The 15989-nt window shown below is 42.5% G+C and overlaps 1 protein-coding gene across 1 annotated transcript in view; it reads left to right on the top strand.

The window, feature by feature from the left end:
• The window catches only part of INVS (inversin), a gene marked incomplete at its 5' end in the record, with an annotated part of 143681 nt that overhangs the window by 107067 nt on the left and 20625 nt on the right, over positions 1-15989 (top strand). The window contains 1 exon segment of the mRNA XM_079707124.1: positions 5240-5526. Coding sequence (XP_079563250.1) covers positions 5240-5526 — 287 coding nt within the window.

Here is a 15989-nt window from a genome sequence, read left to right on the forward strand (position 1 = left end):
TGGAAGCCACATAGTGGGGTAGGGAAAAAATCCCTCAACTGCCAGGACTTAAACTTTCCAGGCCCAGAGGCAGGTCTGTGCCGTATTGCGCAAACAGATGCATTCAGTGCTGAGATGCTGAAGCCATGGAACATTCAAGTCTTTGAAGTTACTGCCCTTGATCTGGTTCTCTGCACATCAAGCAATCTTTTGATCACTTGGTTTCTTACTGGCCTTTTTTTTTTTTTTTTTGCAGTGGTTATCTAGGCTTCTCATTTGCAGAAGTCCCCATTCTTGGGTCTTAGATCTGGCTTGGGAGGGCTCCAGGGTATATCTCTGACCCACAACAGCCCTTCAGAGATTTGCACCAGCAATGTATGCCTTGGGTCTTTTCTTCCCTGGGTGAAACAGCCCCGTTCCTCCAGCCCTTCCTTTGGAGACCCTCTTTACCCTGTGGTGCATAGGACCCAAAGCAGAGGTTGTCAAAGATCTGATCCCCAGTTGGCTTTCTTACATTTTTATACTGTGAGCCTCTGGGGAGCTGCAAAAATTGCTCTAGAAGGGACAGTACAAGCCAGACTAATTGGTAGCCCATCAAAAGCTGTTGTCTGGCTGATTTCCCTTAAGATAATAGAAAAAAAAAGTGGTGGGGGGAATGTGGGACTAGTTTATACATTAAGATTCTGCTATCTTAATAAATTTCCTGCTAAAATATTACTTGCTGTGTCATGGACAGGATTTTTTTTCTCTTTAAATTTTCATGTAAAGTAGAATAACATTGGTTCTTTTTCTTGTATTTGTTTCCTAAACTTTACAAAAATAGGTCAAGTGTATAGCATGGCCTACCATAAAGGTTAAAGATCTTTGACATTCTGTAATAAATTAGTTGGAGAAAAAACACTTAAATTTTAGGACAGTTATTGAGTCTAAGGGTTCAGGACTAAAAACTATGCTAGAAGCTAGCTTGAAATGCTGTTAATGGTTACTTTAATGTAGTCTTACCACTTTTTTCATATGACCCAATTCACTTTTTTAAATGATGGAAGAAGACTGAGTAAAATTTTTAAAAATGATTTGTGAGATGAATTTTACAGGAAGAAGTAAAGCTGCTGAATTCCAGCTCAGCTCTGTGTTTAGAAAGCTGTTAGCACGTAACATTGGATAAGTCACTAAGCTCTCTGCCTCAGTTTCCTTATCTACCAAATAAGTGCATTGCCCTCATTAAAGTGAGATTCCTTCAAGTTCTTAGATTATGAGCAGTGGTTCTGGTCCTTTTCCCCCAGGGAAACACACAAACACACACGGGATCATATTCTATTCTGAGGAGCTGTATCATGTGTGTGTGTGGGGGGGGTTGCTTTTTGTTTCAAGGCAGCAGTACAGATAAAATAGGATGCAGCTTATGTATAATTCCCAGTTCTAATCCCTTTTCCTCGGTGATCACTACTTTTACATTCAAGAACCACAGCTCTGGAGATCTGCACATTTGTGGGCTGTGTGCCACCTGGAAGATTTTTTTAATGCAAAATGCATCCATTTTTAAAAAACATTAATTTACTTCTATTCATCAGCTGAGTGTGTAATTATATATTCTCATGATTACATTCTTTCTCCCGAATCTGCTTACTGAGTTCCACGAGAATGAAAAAATAACCCCCTGCAAACCTCCCCCCTCCAGAAAAGTCTTCAGAAGGCAGAGCTCCCTTACCTGCTGGCCATCTTGATCACTCTAAAAGGCTAGATCCCCTGTTTGTCCTGTGACTGCCTTTGTGGGAGGCCCAGAAAGGTCTTCAGTGACAAGGTTTGCCCAGGGGCTGATTGCACAGTGGCTTCTTGGAACTGAAAAGGAAAGGGGTTTGGTGTCCTAAAAGCAGGAGAAATGACTGCTCAAATAACAAAGTCTAGGTTATCACCTCAAAGCTTCTTTTGATGGCAATGATATCCATGCAAATGCCAAGCCAGGCAACCCCACACGCCTGTCTGTCTGAAGGACCAATATATTCTCTTAAATCACTTCTGTTCATCAGTGCCAGTAAAAAGAGCAGCTCTCCCTCTGCCTGCCAGGAGCATGGCTATTAGATCAATTAGCAGCACCTCAGCCACCCAGATGCTTCCACCTTCTTCTGAAAAGCAGCCTTCCCACAGACAGATCACACTGAAATGGCACTTGCTAGCATCCATATGAATCCCAGGCACTGATGATGACAGGCTGTCCAGCTCGCCTGTCGACTGCAATGCAGTGCACACAAGTGTCAGCATTTGGCAAAGCCTGTAACAAGGCCAGAGTCAAATGAGAACATTCGAGCTGTACAGGAGTCAGCACGGGCCATCTGACCACTTTCTCTGGATTGCAGTCAGTGGGAACCTATCAGAGAGGCAAGCTTGGACCCCAGATCAGGGGCTTCACCACACAGGATGAAAGACCTTCAGAAGGGGAGTTAAGGGACTTCCCTGGTGGTCCAGTGGTTAAGACTCTGTACTCCCAATGCAGGGGGCCAGGGTTCGATCCCTAGTTGGGGAACTAGATCCCGCATGCACGCCGCAACTCAGAGCCCGCATGCTGCAGCTGAGAAGTCCGCATTGCCACAACTAAGAAGCCCACATGCTGCAGTGAAGATCCCGTGTGCCACGACTGAGACCCGGCACAGCCAAAATAAATACATAAATAAATATATTTTTTTAAAAAGGTGGTGGGGAGTTAAGTTGACAAGGCTTTATATTAAAGTGTGACTCGGATATCTGTCATCTGGGACTTTCCTCTCCCTTGAGATATAAATAAGCTTTGCTTCAGATTGCACAGTCTGTGGAAATCTGAATTCTATGACTTCTTGGGGGCTTGGGGTCTCTGCCTCAGCTCTTGGTTCCATTCCTGGGACCGTAGCCCTACAACTTGTCAGGTTGCCTATAAAAAAGCATGTATGAGCGTGGGAGGCCTTCCGAAAAGCTGGTGCCATTGAGGAGACTCACACTGCATATCCTCTAATGGCATAGTTAACAGGCCACACGAGACTTTCCTATTCTCTTAAGCTTTGCTACTCAGGGTGTGGCCAGAGGACCAGAAGTACCTGTAGGACCTGGGTGCTTGGAAGAAATGCAGACTCTTGAGCCCCACCCCAGCCCCAGTAAATCAGAATCTAGGTTTTAGTAAGATCTCAGGAGATTCCATTCATTAATGTGTGTGGATCACAGATCTGAAGTCCTTTTCTGTCCCCTCACCCTGGACGATTCTCTGCCCTGCCCTTGCTCCACGCAGCACCCAATCTTTCGCCTTCTCTTTCTTCCCCCTCCCTTCTCTCCTGTTCTTTCATCTCTTCCCTCTCTGTCAGGAGCTACAAACAAATTCTTTGTGTCCTGACAGAGCAGGCCTCTTTTCTAGAGCCTCAAAGCCAGTCACCACCTAGGCCCTGAGGGTCTCACCTTCTACCAGCCCTCAACCCTGTCCCCAAGCTTACTGAGGTATTTGTCTAAACAAGGTCCCCCACTAAGAGAGACCCTGATACCAGCTACTCCGATAAAAGAAATATTTCCATCTCATTACATAACACAGCCCCGATTTTATAAAGACATTCCAAACAGACCCTTAAATCAATTCAGGATTATTAGCCATCATGTAAGTGTTAGACCTGGGGAAACTGAGTCTTCGGCAGGAAAGTGACTTATCCAAGGTCTTTTTGTGGTTACTGGCAGAGGCAGGACCAGAAGAATTCTTAGACTTCCCAGTACAGTGTTCTCTTCACTATACCTCTAATTATTCTACTTTAAACTGCACCTTTAAATGGCAACCAAATTCTCTTCCTGAGCAGCAAATATGTATTGGGTGCCTGCTGTTTATAGCAAGCATTGTTTAAAGCTCAGAAGAGGGCTTCCCTGGTGGCGCAGTGGTTGAGAGTCTGCCTGCCGATGCAGGGGACACGGGTTCGTGCCCCGGTCCTGGAAGATCCCACATGCCGCGGAGCGGCTGGGCCCGTGAGCCACGGCCGCTAGGTCTGCGCGTCCGGAGCCTGTGCTCCGCAACGGGAGAGGCCACAACAGTGAGAGGCCTGTGTACCACAAAAAAATAAATAAATAAAAATAAATGAATGAATGAATATATGTATGTCAGAAGAAGCAAAACAGACCCAGTTTTTCCATACCCTCTCCTTTGCCCAGACAGCTCCCTCAGACTAACATCCTCATTCCCACCTATCTGCCTGGCAAACTCTTACACATCTTTGAGAATCAACAGTTGGGACCTTCTTCCAGGTTCCTCCACAAAATTAATCACTACTTCCTCTGTGCAAGCACGTTATTATAACATTTCTTCCATCATATGTTAAGCCTTTGTTGTCCTAGCTGTTCCGCTCTGGGTAGAAGGTTCTTCAAGGGAGGGCCGAACTCCGTGGTCCTCATCACTGTATCATCAGTGCCCAGCACAGGAGAGGCGCAGAAAATGTTCGTTTTCATCCTCTTTTTTTTCCCTTGGATATCCCTACAAATTAATGACATCAGTCAAACAAATCCTGTCCTTAACTCAGCCACTTCGTCCTTAGGCACCTGGCCCCTTTCTGGACCTGCGCTACCTCGGCCCATCTGCCTCACCCGGCCACTCATTTCTAGTCTTGGCCTCCCCTCTCTATTCTGTTGCTACCCAAAGGTTGCAGCTTAGCCACCAGCTACTTGTGTATGATTTCTTGAAAATCACCGTACCTTCTGGACCTCATCTGTAAGTTGAGTGGGTTTGACGCATGAGCTAAGAGCTCTCGATGGCAGTGTTACGAGATTATAACACACCTCACAGGTGTGTTACAATCAGTTGTGAGGTGCTTTGTAATTTTTTCATGTAATCGTTAAGGTTTACCAGTGGTCTTTTTAACGAATAGAGAAGATTAAGGGTTATCCCTCTGACCCTCATTCTCAGTTGCATTCTGATGTGCTTTCTGGAATAGGAGAAAAGGGGTGTAGTTACAGGTAGTTCCAGGGATCACACACACTTGGGGCACATACACCTTGGGATCCTCTTATGTCTCACCAAAAAGTTCCATATCATGTGTGTCTCAACTGCGCACAGGTTGATCTATAAGATTCTTCCTGCCTCCATCATCCTTTGAGCTATAAGACCTGGATAGAGGACAGGAAATTGTGAAATTGTGAAAATCCTGAATTTCCAAATCCCCCCTGTGTTGTGGTAGCTCCTTTTAAAGTTCAAATCTCACTCAGGAACACTTGAACAGGTAACGAACGCTCTTAATTTTTTCCTGTTCCCCTTTGGCTTTGCTCCCAGGAAGCGAGAAGAAGAAAATAGGCGAAGAGAGGCAGAACAGCAGAAGGGAAGGCTGAGCCCAGATTCCTGCAGACCCCAAGCTCCTCCCTGTCTGCCCAGCACCCAGGCTGAGCCCCGCAGGCAGAACTGGGCGCCCAGCAAACAGCCTCCCTGCAGCGACAAGGCCCAGGGCCCTGAGCGGAAAGCCTGTAGACGGTCTCCAGGCAGAGGGTCTCCAAGCAGAGCCCCCCAGAAGGAGCAGCATCTCTCCCCAGACTTGCAGAGAACAGATCCCAGAAAACCAAATGGTAGGTGTATTGCCTTGTTATTCAGTGCTAACCTATGGACTGTGGGCTCTTTTGATTCATGTATTTAGACCATTTACATTTAAGGTAATTATGTCAGCACTTAAGTCGGCCATTTTATTATTTATTTGCTCTTTATTTCCTCTGTTTCTCTTTTCTTCCCTTCATTAACCAGACTCTCATGATGTGACAGCCCTGTTGTATTTCCTCAAGTTCTTTCTTAGCTTGGGACCTTTGCATATAACAATCCTTTTATCTATATGGACAAAAAGTACCTTTTATTTTTCAGCTCTCAGAGTGAATGCTCCTTCCTCTGTACAGCCATGCCTTCCCACTAAACAAGGCTTTGTTTTCCTGCTGTATGCTCCCATAGCTTTCTTGGACTTCCCTATTATAAGGATCATCACCTTTCACTGTTATTACTGGCTTACTTGTCTATTTTTTCCACTAGACTATAAGATCTGTAAGATCAGGGTTGCTTCAGTTATCTACTGCTGTGTAACAAACTACACTAAAACTAAGTGGCTTACAATAACAGTTTATTATTTCTTATGATTTTATGGGTTGGTTGGGCAGTTCCTCTGCAGGCTTCTCCTGCTCTCACTCATGTGGCTACATTCACTTCAAGGTCAGTTGAATTGGATGGTCTAAGATGGACTGACTTGAATGTCTGGCAGTTGATGCTGGCTATCAGCTGGGATTCCTCGACTCTGTTTTACCTGGCCTTTCATCCTCCCATAGGCTAAACTGGCTTTCTTACACAGTGGTCTCAGGACATCATTCTAAGAAAGCACAGGAAAAGCTATAGGACCCTTGAGGAATAGGCTCTAGAATGTGCACGCTACATTCTATTGATCAAAGCCAAGTTATGTGACCATCCCAAACTAAATAATATGGAGAAATAGATTCCATCCTTATGCGTACTAGGATGGGAGTGATTTGGGGCTATTAAACAATCTATCACAGTTCCTTCTGGTCACAGGTTATTCACATTTCTCCCACATGCAAAATATTCTCACCCTTATCTTAGGACCCCAAAATCTCATGCCAATTATCACATCAAGTTTGAAGTCTGGGATCTTGAGACCGGTGTCGTGTCCAGATGTTGTTGAGGTTCCCCAGGTGTGAATCTTTCTGATTCAGAGACCAATGGACAAAACACACATCAACCACACACACACATCCAGCAAGCAGTGGGGAGACAGGAACAGAATAACCACAGGAGACATTCCTTTTCCAAAAGGAGAGAAATAGGAGGTACATAGCAGTCACTAGTCCATAGCAATTCTGAAAGCCAGCTGGTTATACATTAGCAGGGCCCCTACTCTGAGGTATGAAATGTGCCTTGATTAGGGTCTGGTTTTACTCCTATGTGTGTTTTCTACTCCATTGTTCTCCTTGGCTCTGGGCTCTGCCACCTGGGTTCTTGGTTCTGCTCTCTGAGAAGTCTTCCTTTTCCTTGAGACACAGCCCATGTTTGCAGCTGAGTAGACTTCTTAGCCTGTTTCCTGCATATAGGAAATTGGGGCCCCAGAGGCTCCTTTTCATTTGGGACCACCTCAGTAGTTCAAGCTGGTGGCAGTCTCAGTGATACAATTATCTCAAACACTTCATGGGTCTTCTATGAATCTGACTGGGTTCACTCCATGTTCCAAAACCACATCCATAATTATTTTTCAAATAGGCCTCTCTCTACTTTGGGTGGCTCAGGCTGCTGTGGAAAAATGCCTTTGAGATTCTTAGAGGTTCTTTTGTCTAGCTGAGAGGCCTACAATGTACCATCTTTAATATTTTTGAGGTGTTAATAAAGGGTTGCACAGCCATACTCTTGATTTGATCTTTATCTCTAGGTCATATCTTACTATATGAGACTCTTCTGTTGGCAAGAAAAAATGAAAATTTAAAACAATTTTCTAACCCAGCACACTCTGTGCTCTTTATATTTACTCTAAATTCTGCTTGCAAGCTGAGTAGTTCTTTGTTTCTTTCTCCCCATACCTTATCATATGCAGCTAAAAAAAGCCAGTTGAGGGCTTCCCTGGTGGTGCAGTGGTTGAGAGTCCGCCTGCTAATGCAGGGGACACGGGTTCATGCCCCAGTCCGGGAAGATCCCACATGCCACGGAGCGGCTAGGCCTGTGAGCCATGGCCACTGAGCCTGCACATCCAGAGCCTGTGCTCCGCAACGGGAGAGGCCACAACAGTGAGAGGCCCGCGTACCGCAAAAAAAAAAAAAAAATTTAAAAAACCAGTTGATATTTTCTTCAACATTCCACCTAGAAAGCTCCTAAGCCATATCTATAAGTTCATTAGGTGTATTTTCTATCTTCCAAGTTACTGCAGATGACAATTTTGCCAATTATCCTGCCACCGAATTACACAGTTCACTTTTCTCCAGACTCCAATAGCAATTTCTTCTCTGCTCCTCCAGACCTCACTAATAGTTTCTTCATTGCCTTTCTAGCTTCTGCTCACCAGCCAGTTCCAAAGTCAACGCTCTGATTTTTTGTTAGGCCAGCATGTCTCTTTTTTAGGTATCAGTTTCTGTGTTATCTCTAGCGGCATAACACACTACCCCCCAGACTAAGTGGCTTAAAACAATGGTTTATTATTTTTCACATTATTTTTTTCACATTATTATTTTTCACCCATTATTCTATGGGTTGGTTAGGCAGCTCCTCTACTGGATCAGCTGGGCTTACTCCTGTGGCTGCTAGAAGTTTGGCCAGGCGAGAAAGTCCAAATGGCTTCCTTCACATGTCTGGTAATTGGTGCTGGCTGTTGGCCAAGGTGTCTCAGTTCTCTTCTGTATGACCTTTCATCGTCCAGCAAATCAGACCATCTTCCTTGCATGTTTTTCTCAGGGCAGTGCTCTCAGGGAGAGAAGGTAGAAGCTACAGGTCCTCTTGAGGCCTGGGCTCCAGAACTGTCACATCACTTATACCAGATTCTGTTGATCAGAGCAATTCGCAAGGCCAGCCCAGCTCAAGAGAGTGGAGACGTAGACATATTGCAAAATCACATTTGAAAGGTGAGTGGATCCTAGGGTAGGAAGACTCTTTGACCTTTAAACAATCTCTCAGAAGGAGCAATATGTCTCTTACTTCTTTATCCCAGCAGGGTGTCTGGCACATAAGAGATATAATAAACATTTGTTGAATGTATACTAGCTAAGTGCTTGAGATTTGGAGATTGTTAAACATGACACAAAAAGTATTCATTGGGTAAACACATTTTCTGTAACAGAGTCCCATTTTTATGGCAAAGCTTTGCTTCTACTTAGTTCACCAAATCAACTTATGCATGCATTTATTCAACAGATATGTTTTTGAGCCCATACTATGTGCCAGCCATACTGAATTATAAATAAGACTAAGGACCATACCATCAGCATTTTCTTACAGCAGTGAGCACAGTATTAGTTACATAGGTAAATATTTCTTGACCTGACTCCTCTCTTAGAAAGCACCTGTTGAAAGTTTGATTGGTTTTGGGTTTACTCTGTACCCCAAGGATTATACTTAATTCCTGCAACTTCAAATAGACAATGGTTTTCCCCCAATCCAGTGCTCTACAGAGCAGAGAGAAGGGGGAGCACAGTTATTTCAGACTACTTACGACTACACAGGGTAATTGTGGCTTGTATTCACCTTACTATAAAATACCTTGAGACAGTTATGCTGCAAAGCTAGTCACATCTACTGTGGACCTGGTCACATTCAGGTAGTTACCTCACATCCTGAGAAGTCCATGAAGATTGGTTTTTTCATAACCAATCCTTTTGTCCTTAATTTACTGATACTACTGATAGTTAGACTTCCTGTCCTCACTATTGGTTTAAAGGTGAACTAGTGCATGGTTTTATAATGATTTTCAAGCCATGTAGGGCTCATGAAATGAATTCAGTGGATTGGACTAGGATAATTTTCATGGAACAGACTTCAATAGAACCTATCAAAGTTCATTGCACATTATAAAGGTAGTAAGTTCTGTTGCAGTTATATGTCTATGTACATAGGGGTGTGTGTGTGTGTGTGTGTGTGTGTGTGTGTGTGTGTGTGTGTGTGTGTATACATGCAGATGAGTATACTGGGCCACAATTTAAGATTTATTTCTTGGTATGGGTTATTGTCAAAAATTTTTGAAAATTACTGTTCTAGAACAGTTGAGAGGCAGGAGAGCTCTCATTTGTTTGAGGGCAGGAAGTGGTGTCCTGAATAAGGGACCTCTGGGAAAAGCCAGATTCAGATATGCAAACAGGCTCAGAGAAGCCCAGCATCCAGACTTTGGGGAGAGTTGGAGGAAGGGAGGCCCGTGAGCCTGATTCAGGTGTAAGGAGAGGCAGCTCCAGTTTCACGGGCAGCCTTTGCCCTTGCTGACCTGCCCAAGAGGCCAGAGTACAAAGGAAAATAGGGAGGTACTTCTAAGAATCAAGACTGGACATTGACCAGGGCTTCTCCAGTATAGTGTTCCCAGGAAACCCAACATAATTGGGCAAAGGACACCCCAAGCCACATTATGTTTGGCCACATAAAGAAGGGTCACAGCTGCCTCAGCTGATCAGTGATCAGGCAGTATAGCCTTTGCAGCATGGGCATCCTAGCAGGAAGCCAGAGAGGGGAAACGTTGACCCCTTCTTCTTCTCCATTATCCTATTTCATAAATTAGAGCCTGAGGGTTGTTAGAGAGCATCTAGTTCATCCTCCTCAAAACAGGTCAGCACCCTGAGGCCCTGAGGGAGGGGCTTGCCTAAGGTCTCTTAACAGGTGATTGCTTTCTTCTTCCTTATTCTTCCCTTTTTGTTGTTTACAATGTGTATAGAGCATAATGGCTAAGTGTGTAAGCTTTAGACCCTACCACTTACTAGCTATACAATCTTGAGCAGGTTATGTAGCCTCTCCAGGCCTCTTTTTCTTTATTTATTAAAAAAAAAAAAAAAAAAAGAGTGTGAGATAATAATGCCTGTCTTAGAAAATTGCGACCATTAATGAGATAACCCATGTAAAGATTTAAACACAGTGCCTAAATTACTCTATAAGTATGAGCTGTTACTATAATTAACCTCATTACTATTTCAAAGGGGGGAAGGAAAGAGGGGAAGGAGACACTATTTAGAAAGACCGCTGTGACTGGGTGGAGGATGGATTTGGAGGGCCACATAGGGCCTATACTAAGGCACAGTAGCAGCAGGGTGATGAGAAGTGGATGGACTTGAGAGGTAGAATTGCAATGACTTGGCAGCAGACTGCTTGTGGGAGGTGGTGGAATAAAGCTGTCTTTGAGTCAGTGTGGTTTTCAGGAGAGTCTAGTGGAGGAGAAACTCACTGTTTTAAAGGCCATCCCTGATGTTTTCTTATTCTCACCATATGGGCTGCCAGGGCTAGTGGGTATGATTGGTGGGAGTATCAGGGGGCCCTTACATTTGGCACATGTGCAGTGGCTAAGGCAGCAAACTCTATTACCATCTAGATACCAGAGACTCCTTGACCTCTTTTCCTTACCCCAGTTATGTATATTCAGCTATTTACTATGTCCTTATTTAGGTGTCCCAAAGGCATCTCAAACTCATCCTGTCCAAGACAGAACTAATATGATTTCATGTAAAACTACTCCTGATATTGGCTAATATCCAATACTTATCCATCTGTATGTCCATCCCAGGAGTAAAAATCTGATCATTATCTTCTTTTCCTTTACCGCTCAAAATCCAATCTGTCACCGGGTCTTGTCACCTTTACTTCCTAAATAGCTTTCAAATCATTCTTTGTATCTCATCCACCACCACCACATAGTCTACCTAACATTTGCTTACCTTCATCTCTAACTTGGACTGTTGCAGTAGCTTCCTAACTGGTCTTACTTATCTACTCTGACTCCCCTAATCCATTTTCCTCTCTGTGAGCATATCGGTCCCTTCAGTATGAAATCTCATCATATTCCTCCCCTACCCAAGGCCCTGGAATCAACCACTTCTCCAAGGAACCTGGTTCCTTTTGTTGGAGATGGTATTAGAATCCAAGATCTGAGTGCTAGGTGTGTATACTACTCTTGGACTGTCATTGCTCCTAAGCCCTTTCAGCAGAGAGAACTGAGAAATATTTATATCTATTTGTGCACCTATCAAGTGTACATGTATATTACACACACACACACTGATTTCACACTGTTACCTCCAATTCCATTCAACACCACAGGGTTATTCTAGCTTTTATCTTTTTATTTGAAATTTTTTTCTCCAATAGTGAAAGACCTGGCTCCCATTATCTATGATATATGTGCTTATTTGTTCAATCCTCATATACACGTAAAGTAGATTCAGAATTGCCAACCCATACCCCTTTGAGAAATAAATTTACTAACTAGAGCATAGTATTTACATACATTTCTTTTTGTCCTTAGTCTTACAGTACTCAGCCAAAATATGATTTTATAAAGTTACTTGGGTGAGTTCCCTTCTTCTCCACCTTTTTAGTGTGGTTACCTGATCTAATTTTGTAATACTGTTAGGTTTATTTGTTATTGTTTTTATTCCATTTTGGTTTCTTTCCCACATCCTAGCTGATTCTAATTGCTGTTCTTTTTTTTTTTTTTTTTTTTTGATAGTTGGGTACTTTTTATTTAAACAGAAAATGACATTTTCTCTTAATTATAAAATTACTTAATGTACATTACCAAAAAATTAAAATCAGAGAAAAGAACAAAGAAGAAAAAATTAAAATCCTCCTTAATCTTAAAATAAACAACTATACAAACTCTTCTACTAGAACTTTTTTTTTTTTTTGCGGTACACGGGCCTCTCATTGCTGTGGCCTCTCCTGTTGCGGAGCACAGGCTCCGGATGCGCAGGCTCAGCGGCCATGGCTCACAGACCCAGCCACTCCGCAGCATGTGGGATCCTCCCGGACCGGGGCACAAACTCGTGTCCCCTGCATCGGCAGGCGGACTCTCAACCACTGCGCCACCAGGGAAGCCCTAGAACTTTTTTTTAATTCAGAAAATTGTGGGCATCCTGTTTTGAGATGTTCTTACATAATTTCTTTGTTTTCAACAAAAATGTTAGTAGCTGCTTAGCATTATATCAGATTATGAAAACAGCATGCTTTGTTTAATCATGCCTGTGTTGGACATATAAACTAAACAGCCTTTCATATAAGTTTTTGTATATACCTCTAATTTTTATGGCTCTTTAAACATGCTGCCAGGGACTTCCCTGGTGGCACTGTTGTTAAGAATCTGCCTGCCAATGCAGGGGACACGGGTTCAAGCCCTGGTCCAGGAAGATCCCCCATGCCGTGGAGCAACTAAGCCCATGCACCGCAACTACTGAGCCTGCGCTCTACAGCCTGCGAGCCACAACTACTGAGCCCATGTGCCACAACTACTGAAGCCCACGCGCCTAAAGCCCATGCTCCACAAGAGAAGCCACCGCAATGAGAAACCCGCACACCGTAATGAAGAGTAGCCCCTTGTCGCCACGACTAGAGAAAGCCCACGTGCAGCAACGAAGATGCAAAGCAGCCAAATAAATAAATAAATAGAAAATTTAGACAATAAATAAAAGATAGATAGAAAATAAATAAAAGAAAATTTAAAAACAAAAACCCAAAAAGAAACATGCTGCCAGATTTCTTTCCAGGAAGGTTGCAGACGTTTGTTTCACCCTTTCAAAAGCAAAACCCAGAAAACTCTCTCCAAACACTTAGGCAAATAATGGTTTTACTAAACCCTAGTTAGTAAGATGGAATTTTGTCATATTTTTATTGGCTTTGTGTATCTATTTTCTGGATTATTCACTGATGTCCGCTGTCAATTTTTATATTGGTTTTTCATTTTCTTAGTATTTCTAAAAGCTCTTTATATAATAAGGATAGTAACCTTTCTCTGTCATATATAATGAACTTTTTTTGTTTACCTTTTAATTCTGTTTCATTTTTTTCTTCTGAGATTTTTTTCTTTGTGGTTTTATGCCAAGAAAAGGTTTTTCCCACTTTAAGATCTAATAAACACATATATTTTCTAATTTTTACTATCTATATTTCGCTATATAGTGAGATTGGAATTGAATGATTTCTTTTTAGAGAATAAACAGTTGTTCTAGCCATAAACATGGAATAATCCGGAGCTGCAGCGCTGGCAGTAGGCTTGTGAATAATGGCTTCTGAAGGAGTATAGCATCACTCTCTGGGGTCATACCCAGGGCCTGTGAGCACCTCATCTCCTGGGTCCACAAATTCAAAATGCTATCTTTATTGTTTATTTTCATATATAGGAATATTTTTAGCATTCTATTCTTTCTCACTGATCTATCTCTACTAATACCTAAATCACATTATCTTTATCATTACTAGGTATTAGTATCTAATGATATCTAGCCGTCTCTTTATTATTTTTCTTTTTTCTCTTCTTTTTAATAGAGTTTACTTTTTAGAGCAGTTTTAAGTTCACAGTAAAACTGAGCAGAAAGTACAGAGAGTTCCCACATACTCCTCCTCCCACACATGTACATACTCCCCAACATCAACACCCTATACCAGCGTAGCACGTTTGCTACAATTGATGACCTACACTGACACATCATTATCACCCAAGTCCAATTTACATCAGGATTCACATCTGGTGTTGTACATTCTGTGGGTTTTCACAAATGTATAATGACTTGTATCCTGCATTGTGTCATACAGAATAGTTTCACTGCCCGTATTAGGGGTCTCCAGAGAAACAGAACCAGTCAGATAGATAGATAGATAGATAGACAGACAGACAGACAGACAGACATAATGGGAGATTTGGTATAGAAATTTGCTCACTTGATTATGGAGGCTGAGAAGACCCACAGTCTGCCATCTGTAAGCTGGAGACCCAGGAAAGTTGGTAGTGTGATTCAGTGAGTCCAAAGGCTTAAGAACAGGAGAGCAGATGCTGTGAGTCTGAGTTCAAAGGTTTGGAAATTGAGGGGCTGAGGGTATAAATCCTGGTCCAAGTCTAAAAGCCTGATAAACAGGAACACCTGTGTCCAAGGGCAGGCGAAAATGGATGTCCCAGCTCAAGCAAAGAGCACAAAATCACCCTTCCTCCACGGTTTTGTTCTATTTAGGCCCTGAACAGACTGGACAGTGCCCACCTGCCTTAGTGAGGGTGATCCTCTTTACTCAGACTGCCAACTCAAATGCTAATCTCTTCCAGAGACACCCTCACAGACACACCCAGAAATAATGTTTTATCAGCTATATGGTCATCCCTTATACTAGTCAAGTTGACACATAAAATTAACCATCACACTGCCCTAAAAATCCGCTGTGCTCTGCCTATGCATCACTCTCCTCCCCAAACCCCTGGTAACCACTGAGCCATTTAGGATCTCCATAGTTTTGCCTTTTTCCAGAAGGTGATATAGTTGGAATTATATAGTATATGGCCTTTTCAGAGTGGCCTCCTTCACTTAATAATATGTATTAGTAATATTCATGCAAGTAAAGTAATATTTCACTTAATAATATTCTGCATGGCTTGGTAGCTTATTTCTTTTTGGTACACATTTCACTTATAGCTCATTTTCTTTTAGTTTATTTCTTTTTATTGCTGAATAATATTCCATTGTCTGGGGACTTCCCTGGTGGTCTAGTGGTTAAGACTCCGTGCTTCCACTGCAGGGGGCTGGGGTTCAATCCTTGGTGGGGGAACTAAGATCCCACATGCCATACAATGCAGCCAAAAAAAAATAAAATTCCATTGTCTGGATGTACCACAATTTATTTATCTGTTCACCTACTGAAGGACATCTTGGTTGCTCCAAGTTTGGACAATTATGAATAAAGCTAGTATAAACATCCATATGCAGGATGTTGGGTGGACGTAAGGTTTTAATTCATTTGGGGAAATACCAAAGAGCAAGATTGCTGGATTGTATGGTAAGAACATGCTCAGTTTCATAAGACACTGCCAAACAGTCTTCCAAAGTGGCTGCACCATTTTGCATTCCACCAGCAATGAATGAGGGTTCCTGTTGCTTGTCACCCACATCAGCATTTGGTGTTGTCAGTGTTTTTTATTTTCACCATTCTAGTAGATGTGTAGTGGTATCTTGTTGTTTTAATTAATTGGTTTTTTATTTTGTTTTGGTGTGTGTGAAACATTATAATGGTTATTATAAGAGTCAGAGCTATACAGAAAGGTTTACTCAGAGAAGTGTTGCTCCCTCCTCATCCTACTACTCAGTTTCCATTTCCCTCTTCTTTCTATCCCTTTCCCACTCCATCCCTATAGGGATCCAATCTCTTCAGTTGCTAGATTATCCTTTCTATATTTCTTTTGTACAAATGAGCAGATACAAATATATTCTTTCTTTTTTTTAAAACCATACCAGTTTTTTTTGTTTGTTTGATTTTTTTTTTTTTTTTTTTTTTGGTTGAGTCAGGTCTTAGTTGCAGCCGGCGGGCTCCTTAGTTGTGGCATGTGGGCTTCTTAGTT

The sequence above is a fragment of the Hyperoodon ampullatus genome (assembly GCF_949752795.1).
Source record: "Hyperoodon ampullatus genome assembly, chromosome: 6".
Taxonomy (NCBI): domain Eukaryota; kingdom Metazoa; phylum Chordata; class Mammalia; order Artiodactyla; family Ziphiidae; genus Hyperoodon; species Hyperoodon ampullatus.